The sequence below is a fragment of the Erpetoichthys calabaricus genome, chromosome 18 (genome assembly GCF_900747795.2).
Source record: "Erpetoichthys calabaricus chromosome 18, fErpCal1.3, whole genome shotgun sequence".
NCBI classification, from domain to species: Eukaryota; Metazoa; Chordata; class Cladistia; order Polypteriformes; family Polypteridae; genus Erpetoichthys; species Erpetoichthys calabaricus.
The window spans coordinates 63,854,196-63,875,654 of NC_041411.2; the positions used below are offsets into that span (position 1 = coordinate 63,854,196).

General features: G+C 38.7%; 1 protein-coding gene across 5 annotated transcripts in view; it reads left to right on the forward strand.

Annotated features, from left to right (window-relative positions):
• The window catches only part of plxnb1b (plexin b1b), a 388,691-nt gene that overhangs the window by 356,894 nt on the left and 10,338 nt on the right, over nucleotides 1-21,459 (forward strand). For all 5 annotated transcript variants that reach the window (XM_028825049.2, XM_028825053.2, XM_028825050.2 and 2 more), the window contains 10 exons: nucleotides 2,490-2,666; nucleotides 2,906-3,054; nucleotides 4,527-4,627; nucleotides 7,135-7,352; nucleotides 8,588-8,766; nucleotides 13,492-13,558; nucleotides 15,154-15,300; nucleotides 17,665-17,827; nucleotides 20,451-20,554; nucleotides 20,826-20,910. In XM_028825049.2, coding sequence (XP_028680882.1) covers nucleotides 2,490-2,666; nucleotides 2,906-3,054; nucleotides 4,527-4,627; nucleotides 7,135-7,352; nucleotides 8,588-8,766; nucleotides 13,492-13,558; nucleotides 15,154-15,300; nucleotides 17,665-17,827; nucleotides 20,451-20,554; nucleotides 20,826-20,910 — 1,390 coding nt within the window. The remainder of the gene's footprint in view (nucleotides 1-2,489; nucleotides 2,667-2,905; nucleotides 3,055-4,526; nucleotides 4,628-7,134; nucleotides 7,353-8,587; nucleotides 8,767-13,491; nucleotides 13,559-15,153; nucleotides 15,301-17,664; nucleotides 17,828-20,450; nucleotides 20,555-20,825; nucleotides 20,911-21,459) is intronic.

Consider the following 21,459-nt stretch of genomic DNA (forward strand, 5'->3'; position numbering starts at 1 on the left):
CAATACTTGTAATCACGCGCGAGGCAGGAAATAAAGAAACCTCTCTTTCTTCCCAGGCGTATAATACTGCTCGTGTTGTGAAGGGTGTTGCGGCTGAACGTACGCTAAGGATATGCCTTTGGATCATTTGCTGTCTTTTTGCTGCTTGCTAGCTGCCTCTTCTGCCTGTCGTTGTTTTAAGAGCTCAGAGCACATGATGCTTGCCTGCCAAAAGCAATCCAACAACTCCTAGCTTAGAGGTCTGTTGACTTGTTTTAAATGATAGCTCACTGCCTGGTCTCACGTGACGTTGTAAAAGCAATACCTGTCTTTTATTTCTGTCCGCGGGAATGGTTGAATTCTTTCTTGCAGGATGTATAACGCTGCTCGCGTTCGGTTGGGGTAGCTGCTGTCGCGCTGCCCTTCGATCTTTTTAAAGCCTGTACAGCTGCTGTCCTTTTTGCTATGACCCTGGGACAATCTCTTGGCACCCAGTCTCATGTTTACGGTCCCCGCGAGACGCACCGTGGCAAGTCTCCTTGGTCTCGCGGGTCTTTAAAATGTCTTTTGAGATTATCACGTATCGTAGCCTTGCATTTGCTTTCCATTCCAGGATTTTCTTTTATATATAGAGAGATAATGACAGCAAATTGAATTTTAATTGAAATTTTTATAAACAGAAGATTTTAAATATCACTTTATTGAATACTATGAGGTAATTGAGAAAGAAGAGTCTGCATGCCAGACACCAGATGTTTGGTCTTTAATTAGTTCCTAGGTGATGGTTTGTAATAGTTTAATCTTTGATATTTTGTCGTAGTTAGATGTTAATAATTCCTTTTCATTTCTGCAAAAGCTACAGTGCTGCTGTCTTTATGAATTTTGTGACTTTTAAATTCAAGTAAAATCAAGTGGCTTGTCAAACCATTCGTGTACTGTATGTGCGCATATAGTTGTCTGAATTAATGCTTCACAGGACCACAGTGTAACATTTTCACAAATAGTATATTGGAACAGTCTTACAAGAACAGGCCCTTCAGCCCAACAAAGCTCGCCAGTCCTATCCACTTCATTCTTCTAAAATAACATCAAGACTGGACACAGGAGAGCCACATATAAAAATAAATAAGCTTTCATTTTCTTCATCTGGAGGGCACGTCTTCCCTGTGTCCCCCAGCCACAACATAGTCCCAAAGCACAAACTACAACACCAAAACACTTCTCTCTCTCTCTCTCTCTTTCTGTCTTCCACCACCACTCCTCCACAAGCTTTGACCTCCTCCTCCCGACTCTGGCCGTTGAGTGGTGATTACTGGCTCCTTTTATGGCCCACCTGGAAGTGCTCCAGGTGCTTGATCACCCGTCTCTGGTTGCACTCCTGGGTGGGGCCGAAGATTTGTCCAGATGGACTCAGGAGCCCATGCAGCACCCCCTGGCAGCCAACCCAGATCCCAACAGGGCTGTGGAGAACTCCATCTCCCATGGAGCCCTGCGAGAGGCTGAGGCACCATACAACCCGGGGGGCCGGCCATCCAACGTCCAGGGGGAGGTATTGTACTGTCCAGGGCTGCTCCCCATGAATATGTAGTGAAGGGGCGTCCCAGCCGGGCATGGGACCCGGCCATCCACCACAACATATACAACATAACACATGAAAAGTGCAAGACAAGTTTAAAAAAAAATATATACTAGTTTTACTACCCAGTCATGCTGAATATTCATTAGTTTTCCTCTCAATCTTATTACTTGCTCTCACACATCAAAGGAATCAAAAGGAACAGTAGACAAGTCAATTATGATTAATATTCTAAACTGTAATAATTTAAAAAAAAATCAGAAATAGTATGTTAGTCAATTAGTTTGTATCCATAAAATTCACACAAATTACAAAGGTTTTTGAAGATTTAGGTTTAGTGATGATGCTTTATAAATTTACATCAAGATGGCAATGATTTAATCATCAAAAATTTGGGATTAAGAAAAAAAAATGTAAAGAGACAACACTCCACAGGAAAAAAAGATCTCTCTGCTGTTTCTTTCTTCCATGGTTTCATTCCTGGCAGTGTTTCGTTGTGAGAAAGGAAGAAATCTGAACAAGCCCAGGCCAATGCATTTTGACATGCATGATCTTTAGACCCCATCATTTGGAAATTATGAAGACAGTACCAAGCAGATGAAAACCATTGTAATCACTACATAACTGTGTTATATACATTCACTTTTCTGTTTTTACGAATGATTGATAATGTTAAGCACAGTTAATAAGCAGGCCAGCACAATTAGTTCAACATTTTCTGTATTGTGTTTGCTCAACAGTAGGGGTTTCCTTTTAGACAGATAGATCAGCGAGAGAGAGAGACAGATAGAACTTTGTTTCAAGGGGACATTTGGCATTTCATTAGTTCTTCCGTGCCTGACTATATTAGGAGCCAGCAAGTGTTAATGCATGAGGCATCTTAAACTATACAGAATATCTGATTATTGATTTGTTTTTTTGTTTGCATGGCTAGGGAGATAATCTGGACCTGGCAATCTCCAAAGAAGAGGTGTTGGCCCTGATTGGTGATGGAGTATGTGCAGTGAAGACATTATCTAGAAATCACCTCTACTGTGAGCCTCCCCTAGAGCAACCTTCACCAAGAGGAAGAAAGAAGAGAGATATCTCAGATTCTCTGCCCGAGTTCATTGTAAGCATTGCTGTTTGGTATTTTTGCTTTTTATGATAACTTGGATAAATTTATGTTCCACCTGCTGTGCCGTTCTGTTGGTAAACCATCAATACAGCAGTAATGAGGGTGTGTTGGGAAATCCAATATTCTAACTTAAAAGAGAGTCAGACTTGTGTTTTAACACTTTTTACTAAGTATGGACCTCTAAGGTACATAACCTGTTACCTTCACCTTCACCACTGTTATCTAAATTTCAGGTCTTCATGGGCAATTTGAAATTCACTCTGGGAAAAGTCCAGTATGACACTCCGAGTCCATCCACTTTTCCACTGGAGGCACAGATTGGAGTAGGAGTAGGTGCTTCAATTGTTGCTCTTATTGTCCTCATCATAGTCCTCGTATACAGGTAATCGTGTATGTTTTTAATTGAATGACATGCTATATGCCATTCTTCCAACACTGCTGAAATGTGATCTGATTACACTTTTATTTTCCCACCTTTCAGTGCAGTGCCTGTTAGGGATGTGAAGAAAAACTGTTTAAATGTTTGGCTTACTTGAAAATGAAAACTATTTATACAAATATTTGTACATGTAGGCCTTACACAGGTCATATCTTAATACATAATTCGCCAGCCTCCTCACTCACTCATGTCCGTCCGAAGCCGAATGCGCAGTCACCTTCTGCGCAGGTGCCCGAAAAACCTTACGAGACCGACATCGCAACAGGCAGTGGATTTACGGCCGCGAAAATTCAAAGAGAAAGGCAACTTCGATTAAAGCTGTAGAGGCGTGAAAGGCGATTTCTACTACAGCTCGAGTCCTAATTACGCATTCATTCAATACACCTATATCAGGTTTGTGGTGCTTATACTTATTACTATTCCACTTGTGCCCGTTTCATCTTATGTTGTCGAACTGGGCTCTTTGTCTAGTACTTTATAATGTGCACTGCAGTGGGAGATGAGCACATATTTGTGTAAACTAAAAAACAGTGTACTCTGTGTTCTATAAGTATATCTTATTTAAATTAATAAAGTTTACCCCAGACCACTGTTCAAATTAATTTATTCTTTATGTTGAAATGAGGTTGAAGTGCTTAGATACAACAGACAGTGGCCTCCTTCGTGTGATGTTCTTCTGACTTCCAGCATAAGCTGAATGAGCAAGAATGAGAAAAATATACTGACTGCAGTTAATACAAGAATGTAGACCACCATCTTTCTTATCACCAGGAAAAAGCCTTCCCCAAGCAAGAGATTGGATGGAGCTATAAACCATTTTCTAAGTTCTCCTATATGAATATGGCTAATGTAACACTCTGAGGCTTAGAAGGGCCTAAACGTTAGCTTTAGGAAGAGGAGCACCAGGTGGAATCACCACCTGAAAATCCGTGTGATGTCTAGTATTTCTAATCTCAGTATGGACTTTCATGCTCACCACAGTAAAGAAAAAACCCTCTAGTCTTTTATTCAAACGCGCTGTGGGCAGCATTTAGTGCCACTGTTCTTGGTCATCATTGACAGTGCATACAGTTGTAAAGGAGCTCATGCTTTATTAGACATAGAGACAAGAAACATATTTGACCTGTTTCCAAAATGAGAATAGATATCATCCATTTACATAGGGCTCCTGAAGATGTTTATCAGGAGATACCTCCAAACTCTGAAATTTTTTCCCGTCTTGCTAATTTATCCTATGGAGTAGAAACGATTGTAATCTCTATAGTGAAAAAATAAAGCTGCCTTAAAAAATTAAAAACAGAGAAAAAAAGAGATATTTTTCAGTTGGCAAATGTGGTAAATTACATGTGTTGAAAGAAATTCTAATAAAAGATTAAAAGGACTTTTTTTTTTTTTCTCAATTTTCAATCTTGAAGGAGGAAAAGCAAACAGGCTCTGCGAGATTATAAAAAGGTCCAGATTCAGCTTGAAAACTTGGAGACCAGCGTGAGAGATCGCTGCAAGAAAGAGTTCACTGGTATGTATTAGTTATACATGTAGTGTATAATGTCAAAATTTTAATTCATCATAGAAGCACTGGTGGGATTTAGTCACTTGGGATATGAGCTTCAGGTGTTTGTCCTAATTTTGCAGCTTTCAAATAGGAAAGATGCACATGATATGCAAATAAATGTAAAGACGTGTGCAAGAAAAAGAGAAGAAACAAACCATGAATAGTATGGCAGGGAAATGTGACGACCTTTCTGTTATTTAACATGTCACCACAGACAAGGCAAATGGTGGAAAAAGAATTTATTTCACAGTACCTGATTCTTAATCTAAGCACATGTTGATCTTGCTTGAATTTGCAAGTGCAAAGCCAAGTAAGAAAGAAGTCCTTGGATTCCAGCACATAAATCATCATCTCCATCCATCCATTCTCTTCCGCTTATCCGAGGTCGGGTCGCAGGGGCAGCAGCTTGAGCAGAGATGCCCAGACTTCCCTCTCCCCGGCCATTTCTTCTAGCTCTTCCGGGAGAATCCCAAGGTGTTCATTCCCAGGCCAGCCGGGAGACATAGTCACTCCAGCGTGTCCTGGGTCTTCCCCGGGGCCTCCTCCCGTTTGGACGTGCCCGGAACACCTCACCAGGGAGGCGTCCAGGAGGCATCCTGATCAGATGCCCGAGCCACCTCATCTGACTCCTCTCGATGCGGAGGAGCAGCGGCTCTACTCTGAGCCCCTCCCCAATGACTGAGCTTCTCACCCTATCTTTAAGGGAGAGCCCAGACACCCTGCGGAGGAAACTCATGTCAGCCACTTGTATTCGCGATCTCGTTCTTTCGGTCACTACCCATAGCTCATGACCATAGGTGAGGGTAGGAACATAGATCGACTGGTAAATTGAGAGCTTTGCTTTATGGCTCAGCTCCTTTTTCACCACGACAGACCGATGCAGAGCCCGCATCACTGCGGACGCCACACTGATCCGCCTGTCGATCTCACGCTCCATTCTTCCCTCACTCGTGAACAAGACCCCGAGATACTTGAACTCCTCCACTTGGGGCAGGATCTCGCTACCAACCCTGAGAGGGCACTCCACCCTTTTCCGGCTGAGGACCATGGTCTCGGATTTGGAGGTGCTGATTCCCATCCCAGCTGCTTCACAATCAGCTGCGAACCGATCCAGAGAGAGCTGAAGATCACGGCCTGATGAAGCAAACAGGACAACATCATCTGCAAAAAGCAGTGACCCAATCCTGAGTCCGCCAAACTGGACCCCCTCAAAACCCTGGCTGCGCCTAGAAATTCTGTCCATAAAAGTTATGAACAGAATCGGTGACAAAGGGCAGCCCTTGCGGAGTCCAACTCTCACTGGAAATGGGTTCGACTTACTGCCAGCAATGCGGACCAAGCTCTGGCACCGATCGTACAGGGACCGAACAGCCCTTATCAGGGGGGCCGGTACCCCATACTCTCGGAGTACTCCCCACAGGATTCCCCGAGGGACACGGTCGAATGCCTTTTCCAAGTCCACAAAACACATGTAGACTGGTTGGGCAAACTCCCATGCACCCTCCAGGACTCTGCTAATCATCATCTACGTTAAAAAATATTTTCTGCCAGTATATTATGTTAGTGTCACAGTGCATTGTATGCATGGAGCAAATCCTACAAGGAGAAAAAAAAAACTGTGCTGCCATAATTTCTAAACTTTATCAGAGTAACAGAATTTACTTCCTGAATATCTACAGGCTTAATAAGAGATGTGTTAAAGTACTGGGCTTGCCCACTCCCCTGTGTTACTGTGACAAAATTGTATAATAAGTTCAAATAAAAACATTAACATACATGTACAGTAGCTTTGACAGGTTGAATGCTACTACCAAAATCAAAAGATTGTTTAAAGAATGTTTTTGCATTATTTGAGATTACACTGTTACATGCAGTTAGTAATTTTAGAAAATAAAGCCTTGATTTAAAGCTTTTGTTTTTCTTCACATTATTTTAGACCCGCATAAGGTAAATATAACTGGTATCGCAGGTTTTTTTTCACATACTAAATACTGGTAATAGCGATATAGTACACCCATGGCTCAATTATATAATTTTGTGAGTTAACAGTAACATTCATTCTCATTATTGTGATGCATTTCTCACAAGTAGGTTTAACTCGGCTCTAATTCTAATTTCTGCCATGTCAAGTTGTCACCTTTAAGGTTTCTGTATCACTATTTCCAGAAACAGTACAATGACATTTTGAGCGTAGAGCACAGCCTTAGTGCAAACAGGATGCATATTATCACTGACACATTTTGCATTAGAACTATTGTTAAAATATTCAGCATTATGTCTTATGGTACTAAAACAAAAAATAAAATAGCAGAAGAATACCTTCATGTCATTATTGTTGTGATTTATCGGTTTCTCTCTTAACAATGAATAGACATACAATATATGCAGTAACAGACTAAACGATTCATTAAGGCAAGATGGGGGAAGACTTTTGATTGAATTTCAGCTGACTTTCTGATTATGCCTTGCAGACTTGATGACAGAGATGATGGATATGTCCAGTGATCTGGTAGGAACTGGAATCCCTTTTCTTGATTATAAAATGTATGCAGAGCGGATTTTCTTTCCTGGCCACCGGGAGTCTCCTCTACGTCGGGATCTGGATGTGCAGGACTGTCGTCGACAAACTGTAGAACAAGGACTTGTCCAGCTGTCTAACTTACTTAACAGCAAACTATTTCTGACTAAGGTGAGTAGACTGAATACATTTAATTCAAAACTTCAGTAATGAATTTTCACACGGTTCATGAGTAATCCATGTATATTTCAAGGAGACAGGTAACATGCTGTTTTCACATTTGGTTAGTTGTTGAACTTTCATACATTGCTGTTGACGAGTTTCCTTGCATCTCAGAGCTGATGTACATCTCATGCAGTATAAATTAACGCTGATCTGGATAAGGACAACATGGTATATTGCAAACCATGAAGCATTTAAAGATTGTACACCATTGCTTTATGGGAACATAAAAGAACAGTACAGCTCTACTGTATATATGACAAGCAGAGTTCTTTTTCAAAATACACCCTTTCACGAAATAATTTTCAGATTCGTCATTCTTTCTACCCACCTGCAATCCTCCTGTATCTACAGCTGTAGTCATTGCATCAACTGTAGACCAGCTGCTGTTTGTCATACTGCTACCGTAGTTGCCATCTTGCTTTGGAACTAAATATAGTGAAATGTTTACTGTGCTGAACAATCAAAGCTTCTTCCCTATTGTATGAAATTGTACTTTACTGGTATTAGTGCAAATATCTTATGTGTACTAATTTTTCTGTCACTTTGATTAAGGTGTCATCATTATAATACTACATTTGCTATTTTAATATGTGCCATTTGTGAAACATGAAAAGGCTGACACTGCCTCAGTTTATATTGAATAGAAATTACAGTGACTTTGTAAGTTGTACTGTCTACCAGCTTTAGGAGAGAAGTGGTTACAAGCAATAGAAATGTGAGAATCTAAAATTGCCTCTTGTTTGCACACTTTGAATATTGTCCATATCTTTTGCAGCCTTCTTAGTATTGGTATCCTTCCAAGTTTGATGATGTCTGCATATTTCACAGGTTTACCAATTATATCGTAATATTTGTCATTAATATAAACAGTAAAGGTCTAGGAACAGATTCCTTACTTACTCCAGTGGTGACCTCACCCACTGTGGAGCCTTCACCACTTATCTGTACTCTCTGTCTCCTGTCTGTTTACCAGCTTAAAATCCAGTTTTGTATGTGTTACCTGTAATGTCATTAATGTCTAGCTTTAAAAGTAATCAACAGTGTGGAAATGTATCAAATGCTTTTTGAAAGTCAAAATAAATTGTGCTGTACATGTTGATGTCATGTAGTATTCCATGTGTCTACTCAGATTTCAAACGTTTTAAATCAAATGAATAATCTGTTTGTGGTATTTTCTTTAGTTTATCTACACACTGGAGTGTCAGCGCACCTTTTCCCCTCGAGATCGGGCCTATGTGGCTTCCTTGCTGACCGTCTCTCTCCATGGCAAGCTGGAATACTTCACAGACATCCTGAAAACTTTGCTTAATGACTTAGTGGAGCAGTATGTTGCAAAGAATCCTAAACTGATGCTAAGGAGGTACATTTAAGTTTTAAAGCAATAATATGAGTAACATGTTAGACTTGATTTAAAACAGCCTATTAAATGTTGCTATTCATTGAGAATGACATATCGAGTATTTGAGTATTGAATATCCGAGGTATGGTGGTGCAGCTGGGAGGTGTATTGGCTTATGCACCACCTGTTGTTTCAGGTTATTGTGCTTCTGCAGGGTTTTCCAGATATTTTATTATAGGTAGGCCCAGGGATCAAAAGGGAGTTCTTCATGGGTGGATGTGTATTAATTCTACCACGGTCCCTTCCAGTGTTCTGTCAGCTTTGGTGGGTGCTTGAGTGTGCAATTTTCCATTTCACTATTTCCTATTACTGCTTCTTACTCTTTAACTCTAAGCCGTCACTTACATTTTATTCTTTGCTCCTTTTCTTTGTTTTAATTCTGTTTTGGAGTGCTTTGTCTTCTTAATCCTTCTGTGTATTTTTGTTTTCATATCACATGAACATTACAAAAGTATAGTTTACCTTTTTCAGTCTGACTTTTACAATGCTGATATTATTGAGACTTCCCTCTTAAAGCCATTAATATTTTGCTCATATAGATTCAATTTCTACTGTTTATAATTTTGATGGACCACTGTGCTGTATTTACTGTAAAACTATAAATTGCAGGCACTGTATGCAACATTTGAACACTTCCTTGTTCTGCAGTTATTGTTCTTGCCTCAGTAACTCAGAATTTTGCTTCTATCGGTTAAGGTTTCATCTAGATCCTCAAAATATTGTGCTATTGCCACTTTACTATTCATTTTCTAAATTTGTAATGATACACATAATTGTACTGTATGTTTATATGGTTATTTTTATATTGTCATGCTTGTGTCACAGAATTGCACAGAAACACAGGAGGTTGTAGAGAGACAGGAACGTTATTCAAACACTGCAAACAAACATTTGTCTCTTTTTCAAAAGTTTAAACTGTGCTCCATGACAAGACAGAGATGACAGTTCCGTCTCACAATTAAAAGAATGCAAACATATCTTCCTCTTCAAAGGAGTGCGCGTCAGGAGCAGTGACTGTCAGAGAGATAGAGAGAGAGAGAGAGAGAGAGAAAAGCAAACAATCAAAGGGCTGTTTGGCTTTTAAGTATGCGAAGCACCGCCGGACAAAGCAGCTGCAAGGAAGGGAGCAATGTGAAGGTAGTCTTTCAGCATTTTTTAGAGGAGCGTCAGTATCCTCTAGGCCAGTGTGCGAACAGCCCCTCTGCTCACATCCCCTCCGTCAGGAGCAGAGAATGTCAGAGAGAGAGAGAGACAGAGAAAAACAAACAATCAAAAATCAATAAGTGCCCTTCAAGCTTTTAAGTATGCGAAGCACCGTGCAGGAAGCATGTCGCTTGACAAAGCAGCTGCACTGAAGGGAGCAAAGATAATCTTTCAGCATTTTTAGACGTCCGTATTGTCTAGGGGTGCGAACAGCCCCCCTGCTCACACCCCCTCCGTCAGGAGCAGAGAATGTCAGAGCAAGAGAGAGAGAGAGAAAAGCAAACAATCAAAAATCAATACGTGCTGTTTGATCTTTTAAGTATTTGAGGAGTTTTATTTAATACGTAATACGCGCTCTGGTTGGGTAGCTTCTCAGCCATCTGCCAGTAGCGTCCCTTGTATGAAATCAACTGGGCAAACCAATTGAGGAAGCATGTACCAGAAATTAAAAGACCCATTGTCCGCAGAAATCCGCGAACCAGCAAAAAATCTGCGATATATATTTAAATATGCTTACATGTAAAATCCGCGATAGAGTGAAGCCGCGAAAGTCGAAGCGCGATATAGCGAGGGATTACTGTATATCATCTTGACTTTGGTAATTGCAGTACTTGCTGTTGTAGCAAGTATACTAATTTGCATCTCACAATGTGTTTAAAACTTTGAGAAGCTGATTTCAACCTGGTTAATGTCTCGGAATTACATTTCTGCATTCACTTCTTGTCTAATTTGACATTAATTTAAAAATTCTGAGTTTAATCATGTTAATCAGTTTTAGGGGCAAAATTGTCCTATTTTTAACTTATCTTTGTGTTGCTCCACACTCAGCCTTTATTTTGCAGCCTCTTGCTTATCTCAGGACAGCAAAGCCATTTTATCCCATGCCGTACCAACTTCCTTTTCTTCTTTTTATTTTAACTTCTATTTGTTTATCCTCTATACACTGTTCTTAGAAGATCGCTTTTATAGGCACTATATAATATAAATTAACTTATTTATTAGTTTAGAAATTAAAACAGTTTTATTCGTCTGGAATGATTTTGTTTCTATTTGCCAAAAATGAGTTCTGGGCAGAAATGCATCTTAGAGAGAAATCTGAGTAAGTTCTAAATTCAAAGTGAGGGTGTGAAGAAACGTCTTAATAATGCCAAAATAGAAAGCTGTCATGTTTTCTATAGAGACATACAGCCTATGTTAAAAGTGAAATTCTGTGCAACAGGAAATAGTGTTGAACTTTCATTTTTTTTAATGTTAGTTTCTCCTTGTCTGTCACTATCACTGCTCATGTCTGGCTCCTATAATAATCTGTCATGTTGAACAACTTGGTATGCTTTGCCCCAATAAAAGCAGAATATACTCAGACAGACTCGGAAGAAAAACTGAGCTGTCTGTCTGTCTATTTATCTATTAAAAATCCAACATCTGTATGTACAGTGCATCCAGAAAGTATTCACAGCACATCACTTTTTCCACATTTTGTTATGTTACAGCCTTATTCCAAAATGGATTAAATTCATTTTTTTCCTCAGAATTCTACACACAACACCCCATAATGACAACGTGAAAAAAGTTTATTTGAAGTTTTTGCAAATTTATTAAAAATAAAAAAATTGAGAAAGCACATGTACATAAGTATTCACAGCCTTTGCCATGAAGCTCAAAATTGAGCTCAGGTGCATCCTGCTTCCCCTGATCATCCTTGAGATGTTTCTGCAGCTTAATTGGAGTCCACCTGTGGTAAATTCAGTTGACTGGACATGATTTGGAAAGGCACACACCTGTCTATATAAGGTCCCACAGTTGACAGTTCATGTCAGAGCACAAACCAAGCATGAAGTCAAAGGAATTGTCTGTAGACCTCCGAGACAGGATTGTCTCGAGGCACAAATCTTGGGAAAGTTACAGAAACATTTCTGCTGCTTTGAAGGTCCCAATGACAACAGTGGCCTCCATCATCCGTAAGTGGAAGAAGTTCGAAACCACCAGGACTCTTCCTAGAGCTGGCCGGCCATTTAAACTGAGCGATCAGGGGAGAAGGGCCTTAGTCAGGGAGGTGACCAAGAACCCGATGGTCACTCTGTCAGAGCTCCAGAGGTCCTCTGTGGAGAGAGGAGAACCTTCCAGAAGGACAACCATCTCTGCAGCAATCCACCAATCAGGCCTGTATGGTAGAGTGGCCAGACAGGAGCCACTCCTTAGTAAAAGGCACATGGCAGCCCGCCTGGAGTTTGCCAAAATGCACCTGAAGGACTCTCAGACCATGAGAAAGAAAATTCTGTGGTTTGATGAGACAAAGATTGAACTCTTTGGTGTGAATGCCAGTTTGGAGGAAACCAGGCACCGCTCATCACCAGGCCAATACCATCCCTACAGTGAAGCATGGTGGTGGCAGCATCATGCTGTGGGGATGTTTTTCAGTGGCAGGGACTGGGAGACTAGTCAGGATAAAGGGAAAGATGACTGCAGCAATGTACAGAGACATCCTGGATGAAAACCTGCTCCAGAGCACTCTTAACCTCAGACTGGGGCGACGGTTCATCTTTCAGGAGGACAACGACCCTAAGCACACAGCCAAGATATCAAAGGAGTGGCTTCAGGACGACTCTGTGAATGTCCTTGAGTGGCCCAACCAGAGCCCAGACTTGAATCCGATTGAACATCTCTGGAGAGATCTTAAAATGGCTGTGCACCGACGCTTCCCATCCAACGTGATGGAGCTTGAGAGGTGCTGCAAAGAGCAATGGGCGAAACTGGCCAAGGATAGGTGTGCCAAGCTTGTGGCATCATATTCAACAAGACTTGAGGCTGTAATTGCTGCCAAAGGTGCATCGACAAAGTATTGAGCAAAGGCTGTGAATGCTTATGGACATGGGATTTCTCAGTTTGTTTATTTTTAATAAATTTGCAAAAACCTCAAGTAAACTTTTTTCACGTTGTCATTATTGGGGTGTTGTGTGTAGAATTCTGAGGAAAAAAATGAATTTAATCCATTTTGGAATAAGGCTGTAACATAACAAAAGGTGGAAAAAGTGATGCGCCGTGAATACTTTCCGGATGCACTATATGTATGTCTGTGTGCTTTTCACAAGAGAACTACTTAACAGATTTAGATCGGGTTTTTTTCTTTAATTTGCTTGAACATTCCAGTTGATTTTGCGACTTCTCTCATCGCGCTAAGTATCAGAGTTTGATTGCGGTACTGATTTAATTACGAGTCCGAGGGGGGAGGGGCCCATCTCACTCACATGGCAGCCTCCGTTCGAGTCACTCTACCTCTCACCTCGTGTTGGCGTGCCTCTGAGAATGTTTTTGCATCATTAAGCTGTGCCATATTTATAGGATTTGTTCACTTATCATTCAGAGTGTCACATCACACTAACCATATACAGTTCTTTTGCTAAATATGATCATTTGAGTGTACAGCAACAGAATGGGAGAGTAAACTTTTTTTTTTTTTTTTCTTTTTTTCAAACTGGTTTACAGGACTGAAACTGTGGTAGAAAAACTGTTAACCAACTGGATGTCAATTTGTCTTTATGCCTTCCTCCGGGTGAGTAAACCTGCATTATATATATATATATATATATATATATATATATATATATATATATATTAAGTAGTATCTTTCTTGTTTAATACCACTGGCTGAAAACTTTTCTAAGAATTGCAAACGGTTGTCAGAAGAAAATTTTAAGTTGATTTTGTTTAAAATACACACACACACTCTACTAATCAAAACAGTGTATTTATGATTTTTAGTTGTGTGTTTTTCCTTCTCTTCTGTACAATTACTTTTTATCCACTGTTTGTCATTCATGTGTTAACTGTCTTAACTACACTGCCTGGCCAAAAAAAAGTCTCCACCTGGATTTAACTAAGCAAACAGGTACGAGCTTCCTATTGGATAATTACTGCATGGGCGATTATCTTTCAGCTGGCAACAAGTTATTTAACCCCAACTGGTGCAATGAGTTGCTTCTCATTTCTTAAACAACCATGTCGAAAGGCACATCTCGTGGTCATGGAAAAGATGTTAGTCTGTTTGAGAAGGGTCAAATCATTGGCATGCATCAAGCAGAGAAAACATCTAAGGAGATTGCAGAAACTACTAAAATTGGGTTAAGAACTGTAAAACACATTATTAAAAACTGGAAGGATAGTTGGGACCCATCGTCTTCGAGGAAGAAATGAGGCCGGAAAAAAATCCTGAATGATCGTGATCGGCGATCACTTAAACGTTTGGTGAAATCAAATCGAAGAAAAATAACAGTAGAACTCAGGTCTATGTTTAATAGTGAAAGTAAGAGCATTTCCACACGCACAATGAGAAGGGAACTCAAGGGATTGGGACTGAACAGCTGTGTAGCCGTAAGAAAACCACTAATCAGTGAGGCAAACCGGAAAAAAAGGCTTCAGTTTGCTAGGGAGCATAAAGATTGGACTCTGGAGCAATGGAAGAATGTCATGTGGTCTGATGAGTCCAGATTTACCCTGTTCCAGAGTGATGGGCGCATCAGGGTAAAAAGAGAGGCAGATGAAGTGATGCACCCATCATGCAAGATCTTGGTGAAAAATGAATGCAACACTGGATGGAACTAAATCTTGTGACATTGCAGAAGCTTATCAAAGCAATGCCACCGCGAATGCATGCCGTAATCAAAGCTAAAGGCGGTCCAACGAAATATTAGAGTGTGTGACCTTATTTTTTGGTGGCGACTTTTTTTTTTGGCCAGGCCTGTGTATAATTTCCTTTTGGAATTTGTGAGACTCCTCCAGTGCCCTGAAACTTGCTGTTACACAGCTACCCCATTTCCAGATACTATTAGTGAGCTTCCCTAAACTACAAATGTGATAACCCATGTAACTGCCATTGATTACGATTCTGGGTCCAAGTAATTTAAGCTTGTAATGTCCACAAACACTAGAGTAAAGGCCAGTATTTTAACAGATGAAGTAAAAACTAGACAAACTATCCTGGGTACATCTAGTTCATGTTGACATTACTGTATTATCTTCTGATGGCAGCCATTTCTGGGCCAGTGTTTATTGGGAGAAAGCATTCTGTTTATGTTCATGGAGAATTTCGTTTGCAAACACTTTGACAGCTTCATCATCACATTTTTTTTTTTTTTTTTTCTGTTTCAGGATTTTGCCGGAGAGTCTCTCTACATGCTTTTCCGAGCAATAAAGCACCAAGTTGACAAAGGACCTGTTGATGCCGTCACTGGTAAAGCCAAGTACACCTTAAATGATAATCGTCTACTCCGGGAGGATGTGGAATACCGCACACTGGTAAGTGAATTATAGAAGATCTTAAGAAATTGTCTGAAAAAGGCTATAATTACAATTTTAAGGGTAGTCCTGCACTCATTTTTTCTGCTTTGAAAATATATTTGCAAATTAAATATTGTTTTTACTTTCAGTGGGCAATCATTAACGGTTATATGAAACTATTAAATGCAGGGGGGTTAAAATTGCTATTTGATCATTTCATAGAGTTAAAATTGTTTGACTTTTGATGTAATATTCTTCACATTCGTATATGACTATCTCCAGTATTAATATCTTAGGGTGGTTAGTGCAAATTGCTGTGTGCTACTCTGCGAAATAAAGTTTTCATTCATGTTTACAGTTATTTTGAGTTTTGGTTTTATTCTTGAAGACTGTTCATGTTTAACACCTTTATACTAGATATTACATGATATGCATTGTTTTACGTCACTAGAATTTAATGTTCTTAAAATACTAAGAAGAAACAGTATAAGATTAAAATCTGTAATTGCATTAATTTGACCCTGGTGTGTTCTAGGATTGTCACAGTGGCAAAATTTCAAACTTTAATACAATACTAAGAAAAGTATTGAAATTCATTACCGTGTTTGATGCCCAATACAGTATTGTAATGTAACTCGGTTAAACAATTATTATATAAATATGTATATAAAATCTGAATATGAATCTGTATTCATTCAAATCTTTACATTGGTGAAAACAAATAATAGAAATTTTAGTTATCAAATGCAAATACTTCATAAGTCATGCACTCTTTTGTGAAAGGTAACAGTTCTGTAAACAATAAAAAAGTGAACAAGTTTAAACCTGGTCACATTGATGAAAACAAATATTGTTGTTTAGGTGGTACAGTGAAATATATATATACCATATATATTCGAATATAAGCCCGGTATACGAACAAGCCAGTTTCCCTTTCGGTTTGTGCGCGCCGATGATTTCTGCACGTGTTCAGTCTCTCTCTGTGCAGCGAGCCAGAGAGAGACGCGCGCGCCACACACTCATGAGACACACACATGTGCGCGCAGGAGAGATATCTTATTGTTTTTGTTGACCCTCTTCTCCACTTACAGAGCTAGTTTACTGTTTTTCTTTGAAATAAATACTCAAAAACATTTAACCTACTGATGCCTCAATTAATGTACGGTAATTTTATTGGTATTTATTTTGATTATTGAAACTTACCAGTAGCTGCTGCATTTCCCACCCTAGGCTTATACTCGAGTCAATAAGTTTTTCCAGTTTTTGTAGGTAAAATTAGGTACCTCGGCTTATATTCGGGTCAGCTTATACTCGAGTATATACGGTATGTATGTGTTATATTATGTTACTTGAATAAGCAGTGCAGTCTTTTGCAAACAGTATACATAAAAATATTACAACAAATATTAAATAAACACTCAAGTAAAAAGGAAAATTTATGTTGTCTTTTGTAAAACAGTAAATAAACCTTAAATTAATGAAACAAAGGTAATGAAATTGTTCAGAAAAGTAACACATAAACAGACCACTAACTCACTTAAAGGCTATGCATAAGTAAAAGAAAGTAATGCTCTACAGTAGCACACTTAGTGCCAAGAATTTAAAAATCATCGGAGACCCAGTGCTAAATAGTCTCGCCCCAGAATGCACAGCACAAGACTAAAACTGGCTCCTAAGTAAAAATAATTGAAGACCCCTGTCTTCACACGTTAAATGTTTGAGTACAAAAGACACTTTAACCTATGCAAATAAACAAACTTCCCATTCCTACTTCAAACGCAACAGTTCACCTTCTATTGTCATATGTACTGGGTACAATGAAAATCTTATTCTGCGAGTCCTCCAGATACAGAGAAGAATACACAACAGACAAAAATACACAATAAACTAAAACACTCGAATGAAAAAGACATGCAAAATCCTGCATCTCTAAAATCTTAAGAACACCAGTAAGACAGATAAACAAAGACAGTTGCAGGAGGCGTACACAGAGACGTTACAGACTTATACTGATTTCTATAATTTAAGTTATCTCCTTTTTCTTATTAGTATTGACTCGTGTCAGTCTTTCAACTGTTTGGCTAAATTTGTGGTTTGCCCTGTTTGTCAATAAAGCATGCTGATGAAGGCTCCAATGGTGCTGAATGTGCCAACTTTTTAATACCTGTGAGTCGGGGAAAACATGGCTACAAATCTAGCCTTGCCCATTGGTAGCCTACTAGGCTCAACTGTCAAAAGCCAGAGCAAACCAGAAGAGCTTTCGTAATGTAGAATCAATATAATGAGAAATGAATATTGAAACAATTTCTAAAATGTTACATTCAACATTGGGATAATTTTAACAACTCTAGTGTGTTCTAAAGTGCCATCTGTCTTTTACAGACTCTTAATGTTCTCATGCAAGGAGCAGGGAATGACAGTCAACCCATGCAAACAAAAGCACTGGACTGTGACACAATCACACAGGTTAAGGAGAAGGTCCTGGACCAAGTTTACAAAGGGACGTCTTACTCCCACCGACCTCACACAGATTCCTTGGATCTTGGTATGTATCAACTGGTGAATGAGAATGTCAAAACTTCACAAAAGGAGAAGACTTTGTACCATCTTGCTCATTAAAAAATTGGTAATCTAGTTTTGCTTCTGTAGCAAAGCTCCTCTGCTGATGAATTCTTCCAAGTTCACATTTATCTGCACCCACATGGAATTAGGGCAGAGAGAAGGTAGAGGATATGAAAATGCAATCTGGTTTGTAGGAAGGATAATAAACAAGCTGATTAAATGGAGGTTAAAGGATTTTCCATGACCTTGGAAGTTCAAGCTGTATCAGCAAATGTATGGTTTCCCTGTATAGCTGGTTTATCAGAATGACAAACTTATGCACTTCATAAGCCATGTAATCATGTGAAGAAAACAAACATGAGGGGTTAATTTGGCAGTCCATTGTATGAAGGCTTAACTGGAATCCTCTATACGGTGCCCACCCTGCATGTAACAAACAACTTCTCCTTCTAACCAGATAATGCATTTTGCAAAAGGGACACTATATCTCTTTTATGGTAGTGAAAAGACTAAGTTAAATTCAATGCCCATGCCAGTTATGGCTTACACCCAAGGTGTGATTGTCATACTTGATTTGTCATTGAGCAAACATATTCTGGCAGGTAATATTCTGAAAAGCGCTATTAAAAGTTTAGGGTCTATGGTATGCCCAGAAGTGTGTTATAAATAACCCATTCAGCTATATATGGTTACTGTTATGATTCAACATACTTTGAAAATGCATTTCTCCTTAAATATATTTTTGTGCTGATTTGTGGAATTTGTTCTGAAGGTTTTTGCCATCTACAATTTAATGCCAGTATTAAAATACCACTTTGAATCATGTTCAATAAAAATAAAAATAGTGTCAAATGTACATAATCTTGTTTTTCATGGGTGCTGCCATTTTACAATACCATCATCACAACACATTGCTAGGTGTGTGGCTTCAGAGGGTGCGTCATTATCATGAAGATATGAAAACCGGCGTTTAATTACCTGCACTATCCTAGGTTGTTAAATAAACCCTACAGGCTTCTTAAAAGCTCTTATAGAATTCTTGCTTTCTGACCTTTTCCCTCTGAATTATGTTTGATTTTTGCCTAATGTTTGCATTTGGTTGTCTGTCTTTAGTTTTTGGCTGATGCTTACTTTTAGTATGTTTGTCTCTAATCTTCCCTTATTGTTTGCTGTTTGGGCCTAACACTTTTGCCTGTGTGGCAGTACAGATGTACCCAGAAAAGGTGTCCAGATAAAGAAGAAACTTAAAAGTTGCAGTCACAAAGTCTAATCCTGCTAACTTTATGACAATATAAGTCAAGAGAGAAGTGTATGATATGCACATTTGATCCGAGTTAAACAGGGTGTAACATAGGGTGAGAAAAAGAAAGTGTCTTACATTAGAGGCTTGTGTCTTTTCATTGTAGCAGAGAATATAATGTCTCTTTTCCTCAACACTAACTCAGGGTGTCTAAAGACTTGTTATTGTTTAACACACCAGTACACAGTAGATTGAATTTCTTTATTAGTAAAGATGCTCTACTATATCATCTCTGCAGTGGAGAATAGAGAAGGGGTAGGGAGTGAGTTATATTGTTTCAACCCAAGCTTCTGGTTTGTTTATTATGTAAAGTTTCTTTGCAAAGAATTATGCCTAGGACAGAGTTGTTGTAAAGATCTAGATACATTAGGCAAATGTTAAATACTGAGTACCGAGTAATTTGGTGAAACAAGTTTGCTGTAATACTTTTTGCTCAAGATATCATCTACACTGCTATGTTTCTCTTAATGAGCTCTGAACTGTAAGACTTACTGTGTTTCCATCATTTCATGGATAAAGAGGCAACAGACAGTAGCATATAAACAGAAAGAGGTGTAAGATACGGCAAACCATTGTGGCATATATGATTTGATTCTAGACTCCCAAATCTGAATATCTGACGTTGTATAGCAAAATGAAAAATTAGAGCATGACCTCCTCCTACCTAAAGCGGCATTTTTTTCAGTTAGGACACTTTAATATTCTAAATAAATAATATAGGAAATCCATCCTACTTCCTACAATGAATCAGCTGATACAAATGTTAATTCAGAAGTTTTACTGGGCAATAATTAACTCTTGGCCAGGATGGTCTTACATCCAGAATTCATATAAAACAAATCCATTACATGCAGTATATGATGAAGTGATGTGTCTGCATAGATACCCAAAGCAACATGTCATCAACACAGAGGAATACCTTCAGCAGACGCTTGTCATTCAGAAATCCCATCATGTATGGCTTGTTGTACAGATAAATCATTTAGTACTTTCTAGACAATTACATTATCTAGTTGTTTCTACAGTATTGTTACCCAAGAAAAATAAACAAAATCAGTAGGAAAAAGCCTTTGAAGATCATTTACAGTTATATTTGCTGTCTATCAATAATATAGAAGTTAGGAATAAAAGTCATTTTTCAACTCAGTACTTTATTACATAAAGCCATACATTTCACTACAGACTTAATTTCAGTAGTGTAGGATGGTCTTGTTCATACCACTTGCTCTTTCAGTGGAATGTGAAAAAGCTGCATACCTACTGAAATAATGTAATTAAGAATTTTTCTTGACAATCTTTATTTCAGAATGGAGGTCTGGTGTGGCAGGCCATCTTATCCTGTCAGATGAAGACTTAACATCTGTTGTCCAGGGGAGCTGGAAGCGACTAAATACTCTGCAGCATTATAAGGTGAGTCAAAAAAGATTATTCTGGGGAACACAGTTTTGGCCGTGTTCCTCTTCTTCTTATCCTTTATATTGATATGTACCCAGCAGGTAACAAAGAACCTCAGAGTATTTTTTTTTTTAATTCTTTAACCTTTTTTTCTTATCCAGTATGTTTCATTTTTTTGTGTGTACCTAAGAGGCAGTATTTTATTTACTGTGGTGATTTTTATCTCTGTGTATCTGTAAAAGCCAGTATTTTTTCTCATAACATGATTATTGTATTTCATCCCTAGGTACCCGATGGTGCCACAGTGGCTCTTGTCCCACGAAACAGCAAGCATATACATCATGAAAACCATGATTACATGGCTGGAGAAAGTAAGAAACCTGACTTTGTTTTCTTGCACAGATAACATAAAGAAATGCACAATATATGAAGGCTAATTAAAGATAAGAGCATATCAGCTTTTGTAATACACTATATTGTACATCTTAGTGTAGACAATGATATATTATTACAGGGAAAAAACAATTTCTCTTTTTTTACATTTAGTTTCTGTCCATGATAGATTATTTATTGCAGGCCACACATTTTTCAGTTAATAGGTGGATAGATGGAGCAGTGGCAGCTTCAAAGGAGAACTTCGTTAGATGCTCATATGCAGATAACGTTGTTCAGTTATTTTCTACATGGCCCTGTTGAGATTACATTATTATTCTGTTATTTTCTCAAGGGTCTTTGTATTTCCGAGCTGTTCATCTTGCTACAGTTTAAAAGTAAATATGATTCTAAAAATGTGAATGCATAGTTCTCGGCCATTGTTATTGTGCTTTTCAAATCACAAACAAAACACGTGTTCAGGCTTTGCATTTCCTTGACTCTGCATTTGACCAATCCAAAGTTTGGTGGGTTTTGTTTTTTTTTTA